The sequence below is a fragment of the Podarcis tiliguerta genome (genome assembly GCF_965153285.1).
Source record: "Podarcis tiliguerta genome assembly, chromosome: 2".
In the NCBI taxonomy this organism is placed as follows: domain Eukaryota; kingdom Metazoa; phylum Chordata; class Lepidosauria; order Squamata; family Lacertidae; genus Podarcis; species Podarcis tiliguerta.
The window spans coordinates 14,697,510-14,716,888 of NC_139535.1; the positions used below are offsets into that span (position 1 = coordinate 14,697,510).

The following is a 19,379-nucleotide window of genomic DNA, read 5'->3' on the forward strand; positions in this document are numbered from 1 at the left end:
GCTTCTTCAGTGGTCTAATCTCAAAGTCTTGATGCGTATATTGATATTCAGTCTTATAGAGAATACTCTTTCTTGGCTTAAGCTTAAGAGACTGATTTGCTTAGCCTTGCTACTTGCAAGCCCCAGTTAAAGGGCCCCATTACTTGGAACTGCCAGGGCGAAACAGGTGCAAAACACCGGCACCCTGTCGTCTACAACTTTATTGATGTAGGTAAGAAAAGATACCTAGTTAACTCTCACAGGAGGGAGGTGAAGGTTAGGCCCTCCTTTCCTTTTATTTAGACCCCAAAACGTCCCGTCCTCATCATTTTAAGCTTCAATGGTGCATGTGCTCGATTGAAGATGGTCCTCTTGAAAGATGAATGAACAGTTTCTCCAAATCGGCCTTATTGGGCTTGGGAAACTGCTATTTCTTAATCTGGAGAAAGCGCTCTCTGGATTCCAAATACAACCAGAGCCTTGGCACATTCCCCCTGGCACCAGGAGCCCGATGGGATATGAATCCCTCTCCCTTGCAATCATAACCCTGCCCCCCAATCTTTTTAAATCGCTTTTTAAATTGCCAATGGTTTCTGGTGCTGGTTTGCCAGAGAAGGGAGCAGCAGCAACAGCTCCTCCAACCAGGACTCCTTTGAGACATTGCTACAGCAGTGTTCCATGTGGCATGGATGCTAAGAACGAATTCCTATGCCCCACAAATAACCCAGAGATGCATTTTAAATAAAAGGACACATTCTACTCTGTAAAAAAAAACAGGCAGGCCCCACAAATAACCCAGAGATGCATTTTAAATCAAAGGACACATTCTACTCATGTAAAAACACTCTGATTCCTGGACCATCTGTGGGCTGGATTTAGAAGGCAATTGAGCCGGATCCAGCCCCCGGGCCTTAGTTTGCCTACCCAGGCATGCAAAAAGTTTGCTGACCCCTGCTCCAGATGGTCATTGTTTTGTGGGAGGGATACCAGGAAGTTGGCCCAATTAAAGGGTATTTAAGAGCTCTTTTGCCCCTAGCACAACAGATCCACTTTAAAAAGTTGTCGTTTTGCCATCAAGAGAGTGATGGGAGGGGAGGCATTGAAAAGCATGGAATGATTAGATTACTGGGAAGACTTAAAAATGCCCCACAAGCAAATCAGGATGAGTGCTCATTGTCGAACAGCCTCCACATAAATGTATCAGAAGAAATGCTCAATAAAGACTATAATAGCTTTGTGCAGCAAAGAAGCATAAATGCTTAATCAACAGCCCTGAACTATATACTTCCATGCTCTTTTATGAACAAGCTGAACCTTTCGCTATCAGTCTCAGGAATTATTATTGTTTTGAGAAGGAAAGTATTTATTTAAGTCATGGGGGAGGGGGAAAATACATTTCAACACAGAAGACAAGAGCCATTAACATCCATTTGAATTTAGCTATATAATTTCAGGCATGGAGTTGCAACTCAAGGCAGCTTTGTGCTGGTTACAAGAAGTCTGAATGGGGGACCAATTCTGCACAGCTAAACTTTTCCCATCAAGTGTATTGCAATTGAGTTCTAAAGTTTGTAAGTCCTGTTATAAGAATTTTAAGGTCTTAGATATAGAATAAATGTTCATAAATGTACCAAGCAAACATGTACATAAATATATAAGCCACATGTCTGAAGCAGCACAGGAAGACAGTCCTGAAACCATTTTGACTCCCAAGCTGACCAAATGTTTCTCTGCAAGGAGAGAGGAGGTGAAAAAAACACACACCTTCCTTGTTACAGGAATTTAGTAATCACCATTTCAAAGGGTGACAGACTACCAGGAAAGGCAATCAGATAAGGCATTATCAGATAACCTGGCAGACAGGAAAAACAATAACATTCAAATTTCTGTTGTAGACCTCCTTTTCTGTGATGCAGGTATGATGTTTGTGGGGGGTGGTCTTGGGTTACACCCCTTCTGTGATGTATGTATGATGTATGGAGGGGTGGTCTTGAGCTCCAGGGCATGGAATTTAAAATGTCTATATAAGGGCAGGCACACCTTGGTTCTGGGTCCTCCTCCTTCTCCTGCGTGTGAGGGGAGCACCCTGCTGCAACAGATCAATAAAGATCAGGCTTACTAGCTGCTTTGCTTCTCAATATTCTCTGGTTGGCCTCTGTTCTTTTCTCCTACCAATAGGGAACCCACGTAAGGACTCTGTATGGGCTCTTGGATACCCCATAAGGGGAAAAGGGCAGATTTTGTTTACAACTCTCCCAATACAAGAATATAGTATTTTGTGGGGGGAAGTATGTGAACTCTACTATATAATCTGCCTTAGGTACTCAGGCTGATAATCACCACTTCAGAGAAAGGAAAATGGAAAACACACAGCATTCCCAATGAGCCAGACCCTCTACCAACTCAAGTTTGTCACATACAAACCGCCTTTTCGCAAACCTAGGGTGCTACAGGGGTTTTTTTGGACTTCACACTGGGGCTACAATCCAAAACATGAATCTGGCCTGTGATGAGGGATGGTTGAAGGAGCTGGGTATGTTTAGTCTGGAAAAGAGGAGACTGAGAGGAGATCTATAGCCATCTTCAAATATCTCAAAGGCTGTCACCTGGAAGAGGGAACAAGCTTGTTTTCTCCTGCTCTGGAAGGTCAGACTTGAACCAATGGCTTCAGATTACAAGAAAGGAGATGGCGACTAAATACCAAGCAGAGCTTTCTGACAGTTAAGAGCTGTTTGGCAGTGGAACAGACTTCCTCTGGATGTTGTGGACTCCCTTCACTTGGAGGTTTTTAAGCAGAGGTTGGATGGCCATCTGTCATGGATGCTTTAGCTGAGATTCCTGCATTGCAGGGGGTGGACTAGATGTCCCTTGGGTCCCTCCAAACTCTTCAATTATATGAACCTATGACTTTTCTCAGGCCACACTCCTGCCTTGCGTCACGTCTATTCTGGTTTAGTCAGCTTTGAATGCCTCCTTGAACTGCAATAACGCATCTTGCTTGCCTGATGGGGAGATGGAATGCGAGTGCGGGGGGGGGGGGACCTGAGTTTTGTGTGGCTGGAATGTAGCCTGCTGGAGAGAGAGAGAGAGAGAGAGAGAGAGAGAGAGAGAGAGAGAGAGAGGAGTTGTAGCCATTGCTCTGCCCACTTTTCTGCCTCTGGCCCCCAGAAGGCTGCACCCAAAAGACGCTGCGGCCCCTGAGCTGAGAAAATATTCCTATTTTTAGGAAAAGCATTTCTTTCCACGAATAGAGAGAGTAGGGAAAAACGCATCTTCTGGAAAGGATCGAAGCACCAGCCTTTTGTTGTCGTCAAGTACTTGAAACGCACATAATTGCAATAAAAACAAAACAAATGAAAACTGCTGCTCAGTTAATCAGAGGCACATTCTAAAGTCCAAAGGCTTTTAAATCGTTTTACCTACATCGACCAGCTAAACATATGCAGCTTGGGCACACCAGAGCAGGCCACTGGACCAGAGCGAAGGCCTCCCTCGAGAACCGTGTCCTCCTTCCCACAGCGGCTTTTGCAAAAGCAATCTCTTGCACATGAACTCCAGCAACCGGCCTCTCCCAGGTATGGACCGAGGCTGAGAGATAAGCGCAACAAATGACCCCCCCCCCAAACAAGGTCATTTCTCTTAATACGTCCTTCTTTCGGCGTCCGATGGCAGCCACCTCTGATGGAAACAACTATTTGTTCTGGGGGCCCTTGGCTGAACCCCGGCCCCTACCACGCCCTCGCCCTCCGTGATGCTTATTTTGAGAGCCCTTGTTTCCCGAGGCTTCGCCCCCTTTGTTGGGGATTGGGGGCCTCTTTCCAGATCCTTGCCCTTGCCCTGACCCTGCCTGCCCTGAGGCACGAGCCTCGTTCTTGACAGATCGACCTCCGCTTTGATCTGCACTGGATTGGGTCTTCTGCTTATTGGACCAACCTCCTCTTCCTATTCGCCCCGAACCATGAGCCTCCCTTGGTTTGGGGGGCTCTGTCGCTGAGGACCCCCCATCTGATTTTTCCGGCTTGCACTGCCCTCCCTGCCCCGGGACTTGAGCATCTCTGGCCTTGGGTGGCTCATTCCTAGGGGGCATCCAGCGATGCTGAGGCAGAGCTTTGCCTTCGCTGGGTTGGGATGTCTGTGTGTTCAGATAATATCCTCTGCCTTGGCCCCTTCGGGGGCCGAAAGGATGACTACGTGGCCCTCTCCTGCCTTGAAACGTGCCGCGGCCCAGCCTGGGATGAGACATCCACCCCTGTGCAGGCCCAAACTGGCCTCCGAAAGGAAAGGGCGGAAAGGAACCCAAAAAGGGCATCTGTTGGAAGCTGCGGAAGTATGAGCTGCGTGGTGGTTGACTCGGAGCTTCAGCTACGGTGGGAGCCTCAGTGGAACCAGTGCTTCGCCAAGGTGCTTCTTTGGGTAAGGAATCGCTGTCCTCCAGCTGGGGCATGTCTTTCTCTGGAGTTGGAGAGTGGCAAGGCGAGTCTGGGACAAAGGTCTCCCTGATACTGATGCTTCTCAGCATCTCCTTCCAGGAATCAAAATCCAGCAACTCTTCCAGTTCTTCAAGAGCTGGATCAACAGCCACAATGGCCCACTCCTCTTCTTCTCCATCTGCGCCCTGGGCTTCGGCTCCTCCGTAAGTTTCTTCTTCATCAATGACATCTCCACCGGCCTTGCCTTTGCTCTGATTTTCACCAGCATCCTCACTTTGGTTGCCTTCCTCCTTAATTTCCTCTTCCTCTTCTCCACCCTCGCAGGCTTCTTTGGCTGTTTCGTCAACCTGCTCTTTAAGTCGTTCCTGGACTCTGCAGAGAGAAGAGACCACAGTTCCATATATTTGCATGTAATAATAATAATAATAATTTATTATTTCTACCCTGCCCATCTGGCTGGGTTTCCCCAGCCACTCTGGGCAGCTCCCAAGAGAATATTAAAAACACAACAAAACATCAAACATTAAAAACTTCTAGGGGAGTGTTTGATAACCCTTCAAGTCCTCACACATGGAGGAAATTGGATCAGAGCCAATGTCTATATACAGAGCAATGCTGATACTCACCTTGCTGTCAGTTCCTTGACTCCCTGGAGGGAAAAAGAAACAAACAAGGTTGGAACTGCCTGCCAAAGCAAGTTTGCACAGCTTCAGCCAACTAGACCATCAACCCCTCTTTACAGAACAGTCAACCCGAATTCATCAATCTGGTGGCAGGGAAGATTAGGGCACAATGAACTGTCGGAAGGTGCTAACTCCCGGTTAATAATGTCAAGTTAACTGCAAAGGGGTCACATCGAACCAAACATTTAGAGCACTCCTAAACCACTTTAACAGTCAAGGCTTTCCCCAAAGAATCTTGGGAACTGTAGTTTAGTAAAGGTGCTGGGCTCTGTAACTCTGTGACGAATCGCCTAACAACTATAGATGATAGAGATGATAGATAGATAGATGATAGATAGATAGATAGATGATAGATAGATAGACTTAAATATTTATGAACCACACTTCCATAGAAAATTTAGCAGTTAAAACACAATACACCTATGTCAATAGAAAACTGGTTGCGGAAAATTTCTGGTTCCAAAGGGCCTTCTGAACAGTATCATTTTTAAACAACGTCTCAAAGAGAGCAGGGATGGATCCTGACGGACTTCTATAGGTAAGGAGTTCCACACAGAAGCTTCTGTCCTGGGTAAAGGCTGGCCAAATTTCAAGGGAGTGTTGTTGTAGTTTAGTCGTTTAGTCGTGTCCGACTCTTCGTGACCCCATGGACCAGAGCACGCCAGGCACTCCTGTCTTCCACTGCCTCCCGCAGTTTGGTCAAACTCATGCTGGTAGCTTCAAGAAAACTGTCCAACTATCTCGTCCTCTGTTGTCCCCTTCTCCTTGTGCCCTCCATCTTTCCCAACATCAGGGTGTTTTCCAGGGAGTCTTCTTTTCTCATGAGGTGACCAAAGTATTGGAGCCTCAGCTTCAGGATCTGTCCTTCCAGTGAGCACTCAGGGCTGATTTCCTTAAGAATGGAGAGGTTTGATCTTCTTGCAGTCCATGGGACTCTCAAGAGTCTCCCCCAGCACCATAATTCAAAAGCATCAATTCTTCAGCGATCAGCCTTCTTTATGGTCCAGCTCTCACTTCCATACATCACTACAGGGAAAACCATAGCTTTAACTATACGGACCTTTGTTGGCAAGGTGATGTCTCTGCTTTTTAAGATGCTGTCTAGGTTTGTCATTGCTTTTCTCCCAAGAAGCAGGCTTCTTTTAATTTCGTGACTGCTGTCACCATCTGCAGTGATCATGGAACCCAAGAAAGTAAAATCTCTTACTCCCTCCATTTCTTCCCCTTCTGTTTGCCAGGAGGTGATGGGACCAGTGGTCATGATCTTAGTTTTTTTGATGATGAACTTCAGACCATATTTTGTGCTCTCCTCTTTCACCTTCATTAAAAGGTTCTTTAATTTAACAAGAGGAATTTTAACAGGGACAAATGTAAAGTATTGCACTGCTGAGTTTTCCAAACTTGCTGGCATATTGAGTGTAGCACCTTAACAGCATAATCTTTTAAAATTTTAAATAGTTCAGCTGGAATATCATCACTTCCATTGGCCTTGTGCTTTCTAAAGCCCATTTGACTTCACTCTCCATGATGTCTGGCTCAAGGTCAGCAACCACACTATCTGGTGGGAGTGGAGGACCACCAAAAGTGCTGCATCAGAAGATCTCAATGATCGAAGTGGAGCGTAAGGAACCAGGTGGTCCTTAAGGTATACTAGCCCCATGTTGTTTTTAGGGATTTGTGAAGTGACACGATAACTCTGAACCTGGTTTGGTAGCTAATCCATATTGAAAGGCAGCCACTGCCCCTGTCAAAATGGCCTGGGGGTGGGTGGGTGAGGTAGCTGGGTCCAGTTCCCTACCCCAGCTCTAAACGCAAGCAGTTGCCTTAAATGAAAACATCTGGAATAGGGACAAGACACTGGCAACTGCACATCTGTTATTCAATCTTTAAAAAGAAAAGCGACTGGGAAGCACCAAGACTCACCTTCAAGAAGGCGAATTCGTTGGTTTCCTCCAATGCAGCTTCGATCCCGGATATGGTCTCTGTGTGAGCTGAGCTGAACGCTCTCAGATATTCCAGTCTTCTCTCCATTTCTGCCTGGTTCTCCTCCTTCATCTGCCTAACCGTTTCCATCATGTTCTGCTCTCTCTCGTTGAGGATTTCACGCAGTTCCTCAAACGCAATGAAGATGCAGCCGCACAGGTGTTGATTGAGATTCTACAGTGAATCACAGAGAGCTGAAGTTACGCTTGCGGCTGACAGGCCTTTCGTTCACAGATAACAAGCTGTCTGAACTAGTTGCCCAGTTTGTGGCACAGAAAACGTCCTAACCTCAGTGCCGAGTTAAACAAACCATAGTTAAAGAGTGCTAGCTGGGTTCACATGTAACACCAAGCCATAGTTAAAACAAGCCAAGATTTATAAGCCAAGAACCATGGCTTCAGATTGTGGTTTGCCGGCAGTAAATAAGCAATAATTATGTTGCTGGGCAGAGTTCACACATAACACTAAGCCATGGTTTACTAAGCCATCGCATCACGTATAAACAATGCCTGAGACTTTCTGTCATCTGCTTTCCTCCTGCCTAGGAGCCTGTTTCTTCAAGCTACAACGTTCTATGATTTCCTCTCTCATACTCCTGTTAAGTTTACCTCCAGTTCTTCCATGGCCTCCTGCTGTTGAGACTGATTATTTATGGCCCACTTCACCCCATGCTCCAGGGGTTCCAGAGATGCTTTCAGTTTATCCTGAATAAATGCACAAATAAAATTGGGAATACACAAACAACCATGCAAAAGATCTGGAGAGAAAAATGAATAGACCCAAGCAAAAGGTTACTGGTCTCTTCCCCCTCCCACCTCCCTGTTCTAACATGCTCTTTCTGAGAAGTATTCAAAGGTTGTAACCCTAAGCAACCTTACAACATGGCACCTTGGATTCAGTGGGATGTATTTTAGCAGAAACATGCTTGAATCATGCCCCCTAACTTTACAAGACTGGTTGGCGCATGCCTGTGTTACGATATAGAAACAATGCTGCTGCGAGCTGCTTGCTTGAAAACAACATCATATGATGTTGGGACTGTCCGTGGGAAACAGAGGGCACCGGAATTAGCTCAGAGTGTAATATGAGCTGTACAGGAAGTGTTTGGTTTCTCGACTGCTGGAGTTTGAAGAGAGCAGTCATGTTTTTTGTAACGCTGCAAAGACAGAAATAAAGCCATGTAAATACGTTTCTGTCTATCTCTTTCCCCTGCCGGGCGGGCAGGAAAGGGGGGGGGTGTTCTTCTCACACTGAGAAGGATCGCCTATCGCGACCTCTGCCTGGATCTTGCCGGGAAAGCAGACAGGGAGGTCAACAGGAGACCAAGTCGGGTGCCTGGGAGAGTTGCCAGTTTCTCCTGATAAAGGCTTGATTTCCAACAGCCTGTCCATTCATTGATGTCTACACCAACAGTACCAAATCATGACCCGCATGCATGAATGAACCATCACAGATTGAATGCCACAGATTGCATCTCAGAAAATATTTATCTTTAGAGTCCATACACACATTCAGGGTTAAACAACAGGTAATGCAGGGGAGCTGTTTGTGAGCGGGGGCAGGGGGAGATGTTGTCCCCCTCCCCCAGACTGTTGCTATCTTCAAATGGGATTCCATTAGGTAAAGGTAAAGGGACCCCTGACCATTAGGTCCAGTCGTGGACAACTCTGGAGTTGCGGCGCTCATCTCGCTTTATTGGCCGAGGGAGCCGGCGTACAGCTTCCTGGTCATGTGGCCAGCATGACTAAGCCACTTCTGGCAAACCAGAGCAGCGCACGGAAACACCGTTTACCTTCCTGCCGGAGCGGTACCTATTTATCTACTTGCACTTTGACATGCTTTTGAACTGCTAGGTTGGCAGTTTATAATTTGCCATTATATACTGGCAAATTTGCTAGGTTGGCAGTTTATAATTTGCCATTATATACTGGGGACGCAGGTGGCGCTGTGGGTAAAAGCCTCAGCGTCTAGGGCTTGCCGATCGAAAGGTCGGTGGTTCGAATCCTCGTGGCGGGGTGCGCTCCCGTTGCTTGGTCCCAGCGCCTGCCCACCTAGCAGTTCGAAAGCACCCCCGGGTGCAAGTAGATAAATAGGGACCGCTTACTGGTGGGAAGGTAAATGGCGTTTCCGTGTGCTGTGCTGGCTCGCCAGATGCGGCTTTGTCACGCTGGCCACGTGACCCAGAAGTGTCTCCGGACAGCGCTGGCCCCCGGCCTCTTAAGTGAGATGGGCGCACAACCCTAGAGTCGGACACGACTGGCCTGTACGGGCAGGGGTACCTTTACCTTTACTGGCAAATTTAGGTTGCATGATTGCAGCTGACGAGGTAGTTTAGTGCAACAAAACCCACTTCCCCCAGAGATTCGACTTTTTTGGCATAACAGAAGTGACAGGATGATGCCCTAAGAAGTGTGGGATAATACTTGCTGGATGCAAGGAAGTCTAACCTTCCCACAAACAAAACAGGATGAATGCTTACCTAAACAGCCAAGATGATCTCGCCTCCCAGAAAACAAATCAGCATGAATGCTCAACCAACTAGTTGTTTGGAAATAAATGCCCAGGGTAATTGGTGCTGGAGGGGAATTATTGACTTCCCCACCCACAGCAGATACCCCCCCTAACCGAAACCACCCCCCTCCAAGCTGCTCTGAGGGAGAGCGGGAGACGGGTGCTTTGTTGCACCGCCCAAGATGCTGTAAGCAACACCCCAACCCCAACTCCCCTTCTTTGAAACAGCCTTGCAAATAACCCCACAAAGTGAAACAGCCTGCAAAAATGGTTTTTTTTTTTAGTCTGCTGGGGGCTGGAAGAGGAAGGAGAGCTCTGTTCCGCCTGCATTTCTCTGTTGGGTGAGAGAAAGGGGCTTCCCACCAATGGCAGCCCAGCTGATTTCCATCTAGGGGGCAGAGGAAGGACAGAGGGCTGGGAAGGGCAGTAGTGCAGCATCTGTCTTGCACACAGCAAGTCCCAGGTTCGATCCCCGGCATCCCCAGGTAGGGCCGGGAACAAACACCTGCCTGAAAGGGGGTTGGACTAGATGACCATTGGGTCCCTTCCAACACTATGGTTCTATGAAACTCCGGCAGCCATTGCCAATACTGAGTTAGATGGACTAATTATCTGATTCTCTATCAGGCAGCTTCTTTTGTTCCTTTGCCAGTGCACTCACTCACCTTCATGAAATGAGCCAGAGCTGTAAAGCAGACAATATCGATGTGAACATATATGATTAAATGCAAAACTAATAAAAAATATATTTAAAAAATAAAAAAAAATAGAGAGGGGTTTGGAAAAGCCACTTCGGGGCTTGACTATTGCGCCGCACCGTAAACTTGGCTGCGCTAGAGATCTGCAGCCTAAAATCCAGCCAGGATACAGCAAACCAACACACAATATCTATCCGTGTTTGCATACGTGGACGACTGCACTCAGACTTCGAAGCCTTGGTTCTATTTGTTTATGCACCCTGCACTATTCTGCTGCCAGAGAGATAAAACTTGCGGCTATCCCAGATTGAGGGTGTGTCACTCTCCGATAAGAACATAGGCTGTGCAGGCACGATGAGTCACAAGGTTGACCCCTGGCAATTCCAGTTACAGGATTGCACCAGGATATTCATTAAGTAAGATGGTATGCCCCACGGAGGACCTTAAGGTCCATATATAGCAACACCCTAGAGGTCCCGGGCCCTAAGGAAGTCAGATTAGCCTCAACCAGAGCCAGGGCCTTTTCAACACTGGCTCCGGCCTGGTGGAACGCTCTGTCTCTTGAGACTAGGGCCCTGTGGGATCTGATCTCTTTCCGCAGGGCCTGTAAGACAGAGTTGTTCTACCTGGCCTTTGTCTTGGAATCAGTTTGATTCCCTCCCCCTCTTTCTTTTTCCTTTCTCCTCCTATGAAGAGATTGTACCCTAATGTTTTAATGTTGTATCTTAATCTTTTAAACTGTATTTCAATCAACTTGTTTTTATTATTGTTTGTTAGCCGTCCTGAGCCCGGTCCTGGCTGGGGAGGGCGGGGTATAAATAATTTATTATTATTATTATTATTATTATTATTATTATTATTATTTAAGTGGTGGCAGGAACAGAACCTCACAGATTTTACTGGGACTGCAGCACAAGAGGACGGGAGATTTGACCTTTTCCTTCCGAGCTGCATCCCCAATTAAAATTGCCCATCTCCATCTATTAGGTCTGGCGGTGGCAGCTGTGGCAAATCCCATGCCTAGTTTGGTGCTCATATGCTGGGCAAAATACGAAGCCATGGAGTCTAGAATGCTCAAGTTAGTATGAATGTCCACATGTTACATTCAATCAGTGCACAATTTGTGTGCACAAATAGTTGAACTGTACACCTGTTGACAGTTACCTGTGCACAGTCTGTGCACACCGCAATGCAGCTGTATAAATCGCCATGTGTACACTCTCTCACATAAACACCCGTAATGTGTGAACAAGCCTCCGGTAGAACAATATAACACAGTTGTACCTTGGAAGTCGAACGGAATCTGTTCTGGAAGTCCATTCGACTTCCAAAACGTTCGGAAACGAAAGTGCTGCTTCTTATTGGCTGCAGGAAGGTCCTGCAGCCAATCAGAAGCCGTGGAAGCCGTTGGATGTTCAGGTTCCAAAGAACGTTCGCAAACTGGAACACTCACTTCCGGGTTTGCGGCATTCGGGAGCCAAAACGTCCGAGTATCAAGGCGTTCGGGATCCAAGGTACGACTGTATGGCCAAATCCCTGCTAATTACAGGAGGGATCTGTCTGACCAATCTTTGATTGGCCTCAGCCTCGGTCCAGTATATATGAAGGAGTGTCTCCACCCCCATCGTTCTACCTGGATACTGAGGTCCAGCTCCGAGGGCCTTCTGGTGGTTCCCTCACTGCGAGAAGCCAAGTTAAGGGAACCAGGCAGAGGGCCTTCTCGGTAGTGGCACCCGCCCTGTGGAACGTCCTCCCACCAGATGTCAAAGAGAACAACCACCACCAGACTTTTAGAAGACATCTGAAGGCAGCCCTGTTTAGGGAAGCTTTTAATGTTTGATGCATTACTGTATTTTAATATTTTGTTGGAAGCTGCCCAGAGTGGCTGGGGAAGCCTGGCCAGATGGGTGGGGTATAAATAATAAATGATGATGATGATTATCACTATGATGTTATATATTTTGCCTTTTCTGAGCAGCTAATGGCAGATTAGAATAAAAATGTCATTAAAAACAAGCAACAGCAAAGAAAATGAAACCCTAACAAAAATTAGAGGAGGGGCTTGAATACATTTAAGAGCAGAAGACCAGAATCTCCCAGGACAGTTCATTTGTGTACCCAGGCACACTTACTTCTGAAATGCAATTTGCCCCATGGCTAGGTAGGGGCAAGGCATGAATAGTCTGTATACTTGAGATGGGCAGAAGTGGGGCACAGCTGCTACACTAGCTTCCTGGTAGGTGGGTCGCTGCTGCTTACCAAGGTGGACAGGCGAGGCAGTGGAGAAGTTGGTGCAGTGCAAACTGGAGCACAGAGTGACTCCGCTGGTGCATTTGCACTGCACTGACATCAAGACTGCCTTGCCCCTCTCTCTCCCAGCACTGACCCACCTATTGTGACTCCTATCCCATCCCAGCAAGCTGCTTTTGCAGAATAGCAGGTTTTGTGTGCGACAGGACCACCGGTTCGGTTAGGAAGTCAGCTTATCCCGAGTCACACCATTGGTCCAGCTAGCTCAGCACTGACTGGCAGAAACTCTTCAGGGCTTCAGGAAGGAGTTTCTGTAGTTAAAATCGTTAGTAGGATTGGAATACAGTGGTGCCTCGCAAGACGAAATTAATTCGTTCTGCGAGTTTTTTCGTCTTGTGAATTTTTTGTCTTGCAAAGCACGGTTTCCCATAGGAAATGCATTGACGGTTTTAAGAAAAAGGCATAAGACGTTTCATCTTGCGAAGCAAGCCCATAGGGAAATTTGTCTTGCGAAGCAACTAAAAAAACAAAAAACTCTTTCGTCTTGCGAGTTTTTCGTCTTGCGAGGCATTCGTCTTGCGAGGTACCACTGTATCAGTTGTAGTTTATTGGTGAATTCTGGATACGATGGGGAGATAGAAGATTTGGATTATTATAAAAGATGCAGGAGGAAAAAGTTAACAACAGGACCCACAAAGGGGAGGAGGAGCAGTCCAAGGGATCCCTCAGAATCTTGTTTTTACGTTGTATGTTGGACACGTGGCTGCAAAATTTTAATCTGAAAAACCAAATAAATAAATTTTTGAAAAAAGAAAAGAAAGACAACACAGCCTCTCTTTTGTACAGTGGTACCTCGGGTTACATATGCTTCAGGTTACATACGCTTCAGGTTACAGACTCCGTTAACCCAGAAATAGTGCTTCAAGTTAAGAACTTTGCTTCAGGATGAGAACAGAAATCGTGCTCCAGCGGCGTGGCAGCAGCAGGAGGCCCCATTAGCTAAAGTGGTGCTTCAGGTTAAGAACAGTTTCAGGTTAAGAACGGACCTCTGGAACGAATTAATTACTTAACCCGAGGTACCACTGTACCTGGTTCCGGCTGGTGAAACTTGGGCGTTCTAGGACAGTGCAAAGTGGATCCCAACAGCCTAAGATCTGCGGCCACCTGTCATCCCACAGAAACTCAAGCATCCTCAGACTCCTACCTGAAAACCTGTGACAGCATTCTTGATAGGCAAAAAGCTATGGCCCTGGTGCTGAGGCAGGTCCCGGCAGATCACGCAGACAGGGGCCTCATCCTGGCTGCAGAAGAGCTTGAGAGGCTCTTCGTGCTCCTCGCAAAAGTACGAGCTCCCGGTCCCACCCGACGGGGGCCCCTGCTCCAGCCGCAGGAGCCGGGCTTTCTCAGACAAGTTGGCCAGCACCCTGTTGCGGGCGGCATCTTTCAGGTCGAAGGGGTCCCGGCACTCGGGGCACGTTCCCTGGTGCTGCCCCTTGGGGACGACGCAGCTCTCCAAGCAGGAGAGGCAGAAGTTGTGCCCGCAGACCAGCATGCGGGGGTCCTGGAAGATGGAGAGGCAGACAGGGCACAGCAGGTCTTCGGCAATGCTGGAGACTTCGCGGACCGAGGTCATGGCAGCAGCTGTTCCGGGGATCGGTTGCTACTTGCAGGAAAGGACCAGCTTCCTAAGGGAGAGGACATGCAGGTTTAAGGAACGTAGAGGGGAAATCACAAGGTGAACTTGTAAAAGGGAGTCAGTACGTTTCCGAGCACAATTCAAAGTATTGGTGCTGACCTTTAAAGCCCTAAACGGCCTCGGTCCAGTATACCTGAAGGAGTGTCTCCACCCCCATCGTTCTGCCCGGACACTAAGGTCCCGTGCTGAGGGCCTTCTGGCGGTTCCCTCCCTGCGAGAAGTGAGGTTACAGTGAACCAGGCAGAGGGCCTTCTCAGTGGTGGCACCTGCCCTGTGGAAAGCCCTCCCACCAGATCTCAAAGAGAACAACAACTACCAGACTTTTAGAAGACATTTGAAGGCAGCCCTGTTTAGGGAAGCTTTTAATGTTTAATAAAGTTACAGTGGTGCCTCGCAAGACGAAAAGAACCCGTTCCGCGAGTCTCTTCGTCTTCGGTTTTTTTCGTCTTGCAAAGCAAGCTCATTAGCGGATTAGCGCTATTAGCGCTATTAGCAGTTTAGCGGCTATTAGTGGCTATTAAAGGCTTAAGGGATTAGCAGATTAGCTGCTAAAAGGCTATTAGCGGCTATTAAAGGCTTAAGGGATTAGCGGATTAGCTGCTAAAAGGCTATTAGCGGCTTAGATCAGCTGATAAGCGGCTTAGATCAGCTGTCAAGCGGCTTAGCGAACAGCTGTTAAGCGGCTTAGGGGCTTGGGAAAAAGGGGGGGGGGAGGCAAAAAAACCCCAGGAATCGCAAGGCATTTTCGTCTTGCGAAGCAAGCCCATAGCAAATTTGTCCTGCTAAGCACCTCCAAAACGGAAAACCCTTTCGTCTAGCGGGTTTTCCGTCTTGTGAGGCATTCGTCTTGCGGGGCACAACTGTATTGTATTTTGGTGTTCTGTTGGAAGCCGCCCAGAGTGGCTTGGGAAACCCAGCCAGATGGGCGGGGTATAAATAATAAATTATATTATTATTATTAGTAGTAGTATTAGTATTAGTATTAGTATTAGTATTGGAGCACCCCACAATCGCCTAACCTTGGCTTCTGTAGGTTCAGGTTGGGGGTCACAAATAAAAGACTTCAGCCAAGAGATCGAAGCAAAACAGCGGCCAGTAGGCCTGATCTTTATTGTTGCAACAAGCCTTCTCACTACCACATAAAAGAAGCAGAGAGAAGCCCCGAACAAAGGATAGCTCCCCGCCTTTAAAAAATGTCCCAAATTACCCATAACCCCCTTAGTAAAACATCGTACATTTGTCATAACTATGTCATAAATTGGGAGGGCTCTTCTGGCAGAAACCTGAGCACAAGGCTTTTTCCTGTCCCTCGTATGACTTTCACCTTCCAATCTTTAGGTGAAACGAAGTATTTACATTTTCCTGTTTTCCCAACCAGGTTAAGCACACAAGCCGGGGCGAGCCGGGGCAGGTCTCTTTGTGTGGCCTCTGAGGAGTCTGCCTGCCTCCTCCCACTCAGCCACCTTACAGCTGAGGGGGAGGCGGTGGGTGGAACGTTTGGGGCAGTGTGGAGCCTGTGGGCGCCCAAGCCCACTGTATCACTCCCAGGAGAGATGTGTGGCTCGAACACGCTAGAAGCCCAGTGGTGAGTGGTGCCACCCAGCATTTTGTCACCCTCTCAGTGGTGACACCTGGGGCTGGACCACCCCCACCTCACCCCCCTTCCTCCGCCCCTGGCCAGGATGCCAGCGATTATCACCCAGGCAATGGGGATCCTTCAGGGATTATGGCTCCCCCATCCCATGTCCCAAACTCCTCCCCTGCTAGCCATTTTCCTTCTGAGTAGAACAGCTTTGGAATGATGTCAATCCGTCACTGGAGTGATTTTATATGAATTTCGAAAGTTTCCCCATTGAGCCAGTTGGGGGTCACAAGCAAGAGATTTCAGCAAGCAAATCACAAGCAAAATAGTGGCCAGTGGCGGAGGAATAATATAATAATAATTTATTATGTATACTCCACCCATCTGGCTGGGCTTGCCCAGCCATTTTGAGCAGCTTCCAACAAAATATTAAAATACCATAATACATCAAACATTGAAAGCTTCCCTAAACAGGGCTGCCTTCAGATGTCTTCTAAAAGTCTGGTAGTTGTTGTTCTCTTTGACATCTGGTGGGAGGGCGTTCCACAGGGCAGGCGCCACTACCGAGAAGGCCCTCTGCCTGGTTCCCTGTAACTTGGCTTCTCTCAGTGAGAGAACCGCCAGAAGACCCTCGGAGCTGGACCTCAGTGTCCGGGCAGAAAGATGGGGGTGGATATACTGGACCGAGGCCGTTTAGGGCTTTAAAGGTCAGCACCAACACTTTGAATTGTGCTCGGAAGCCGCTCAGGGGGAGGGGTGGCAACACGCGGATCGTATGGGCAGCGCACATCGTATGGGCGGATCGTATGGGCTCGGGCACACTGCAGGCCCCTGGTGAGTGCCACCCGGCATTTTGTCACCCCCCCAGTGGTGACACCCGGGGCTGCCCTCACCTCCCGTACCCCCTTCCTCCGTCCCTGCCAGTAGGCCTGATCTTTATTGATCAATTCATTTATCAGTGCTTTGCTATATTTGGTAATGTGCAGCGCAGGTTCTTTGTCTTTGCCTCATAGTACAGAGAGGCAAGGCTCAGGTGGGGGACGGGGAAGGTCTCTCACACCTCTTCCAATTTCCCGGTAACAAACGCTAAAGACAAAGAAGCAACAAGTGGAAAGGCAGCATTTCTGACGTTTCCTCCACACGACTCTTTGGCATGGCTCCTCTGCTCCTGAACCCTGCCTAGAAGTGAATGGGGCAGGGGCTGAAGAGGTGGACCCCCAACCCTGCTATAAACAACTACAGGAAAGCTGCAGAAAATATTTTTCCCCTTCCGGTGGGAAGATTAGATAGGAAACAAGAAGGGGAAACAGGATCATGAGACTGGGCTCACATGACTGCAGGAATTTGACTCTCAAACCCAAGCATTAAAAAGCGGACATTGCTGGCTCATAGCTGTCAACTTTTCCCTTTTCTTGCGAGGAATCCCATTCCTTAAAAAAGGGGGAAACGTTGACAGCTATGTGCTGGCTGGTGGGGGGTGGGTGCGAAGAAAGCCGAGCTGCCTCCAGCCAAGTCCCAGGAGGTGGGAAAGGAAAAGGTGCCCCCAGTGCTGGGAGGGAGGCGTTTTGCAGCGCCAAAAGGGGAGCAAGAAAAGCAAAGTCTAGGCTAGCCAGCAGCAGCAGCTGTGCACGTACCTACTCGGAGGAGAGTTCTGGAGCACCTAGGCCAACAGGCCAAGTTTCTCTCACTGCACAGCTGCCCCAAATGGCCAGGCCTCGAAAGCAGCTGTGGGAAGCTGTCACGTCCTGGGATTGGAAGGAGGTGCTGCCCGTCTCAAGTCAGCCCGAGCCAGTGTGACCGTAAGGGGTTGGAGGCCTGAAGGAACCACCCTCTAACTTGTGCTTATTGGCTGGGGCAGGACTTGGGACCGGAGGAAGCAGTCAGGAAGCCTGCTTGCAACACACACAGACACACAGGTTTTTTTATGCTCCAGGGGACAGGAGCTTCCCTGGAGATTTTATTTGCGCTCTTCTTTATGTGACGAATTCAATGCCTGTTGTTCTATGCAGGGAAAACATCCCCCCCCCCCAATGTTATTATGGTCACTTCGAAACACCTCAGTTGTAAAAAGCGACAAATGCAACAAATAAGCACCTTAACTTTGTTACAAGAAAATATGTATTAATATCAATAAAGGTCAATCGCTTCGTTTTTTATCATGCTTGAATAATGTATGTGTTTATGCACTTGCATCTTTTCTGAGAATGTAGCTCTCCTTAAGTCTTTTAAACACTTTCGTAAAGGTATCCACACTTTTTTTAGATATATCTTTGTATAAATCGAAAGCTACCTGATCCTGCACAATGAAAGCTCAAGCACTCATACAGCGCCACAGCTCTACCTACAGGATCTACAGTGATATGACACCAATTTACAAATGCATCTGTTTATTTCAAGTTGCAGGTAGGTAGCCGTGTTGGTCTGCCGTAGTCGAAACAAAATAATAAAAAATTCCTTCCAGTAGCACCTTTTGTTGTTGTTTAGTCGTTTAGTCATGTCCAACTCTTTGTGACCCCCTGGACCAGAGCACGCCAGGTACTCCTGTCTTCCACTGCCTCCCGCAGTTTGATCAGACTCATGCTGGTAGCTTTGAGAACACTGTCCAACCATCTCGTCCTCTGTCGTCCCCTTCTCCTTGTGGCCTCCTCCCTTTCCAGGGAGTCTTCTCTTCTCATGAGGTGGCCAAAGTATTGGAGCCTCAGCTTCAGGATCTGTCCTTCCAATGAGCACTCAGGGCTGATTTCCTTAAGAATGGACAGGTTTGATCTTCTTGCAGTCCATGGGAGTCTCCTCCAGCACCATAATTCAAAAGCATCAATTCTTCGACGATCAGCCTTCTTTATGGTCTACCTCTCATTCCACACATCACTACTGGGAAAACCATAGCTTTTACTATACGGACCTTTGTTGGCAAGGTGATGTCTCTGCTTTTTAAGATGCTGTCTAGGTTTGTCTAGGTAGCACCTTAGAGACCAACTAAGTTTGTTATTGGTAGGAGCTTTCATGTGCACGCACACTTCTTCAGATACACTGAAACAGAAGTCACCAGACCCTTACATATAGTGAGAGGGTGGGGAGGGGTGTTACTCAGAAGGGTGGTGGGAATGGGTGATTGGCTGATAGGTGTGGTAAACCTGTTGACGACTGTTAACGACTAGGCTGAGTGGGAATTCGTGCTAAGGTGATGCCAATTTATTTCATTGGGTGTATTCCGAGTAAGACTAACAATTCAGTAAAGTATTTTGGGTTGGCTAAAGCAAAAGCACCACCTACAGTTTGACACAAGCAGCACACACTGCAGCAAACTCTTCCCAAGAATATTGTTGAGGTCAGATAGCTGTAAGGAGGACATTCTTAAAGTCTCTGGAAGAGACTTATTGGCTGGTGCACAGGATGAGGAAGAAATTATTCTCACAAAGTCCTCTCCTTCATGTTACTGTCCTACTGCCAATTTTAATTGAGTCCTGTTTTCTTGTTGTGGCCTTCTCAACCTTCCAGGGTCTAAGTCCAGCCCCTCTTCTGACCTATATGATGCCCCCACTTTATTACATCATAAGTGACAGCTCT

General features: G+C 47.8%; 1 protein-coding gene across 2 annotated transcripts; it reads right to left on the reverse strand.

Annotated features, from left to right (window-relative positions):
* Positions 1-1,324: 1,324 nt before the first annotated feature.
* LOC310670335 (uncharacterized protein) lies at positions 1,325-17,645 on the reverse strand. Of its 2 annotated transcripts, none has more exons than XM_083425528.1 (6): positions 17,447-17,645; positions 13,739-14,219; positions 7,684-7,779; positions 7,016-7,249; positions 5,036-5,058; positions 1,325-4,781 (listed from the first exon to the last, which is right to left on the reverse strand). In XM_083425528.1, the coding sequence occupies exons 2-6, from the start codon at positions 14,165-14,167 to the stop codon at positions 3,671-3,673; spliced, it is 1,893 nt and encodes a 630-aa protein (XP_083281654.1). In that variant the 5' UTR covers positions 14,168-14,219; positions 17,447-17,645; the 3' UTR covers positions 1,325-3,670. The 2 variants fall into 2 exon arrangements, with proteins under 2 accessions (XP_083281654.1, XP_083281655.1); XM_083425529.1 differs by having other exon boundaries at positions 17,451-17,607.
* Positions 17,646-19,379: the final 1,734 nt, after the last annotated feature.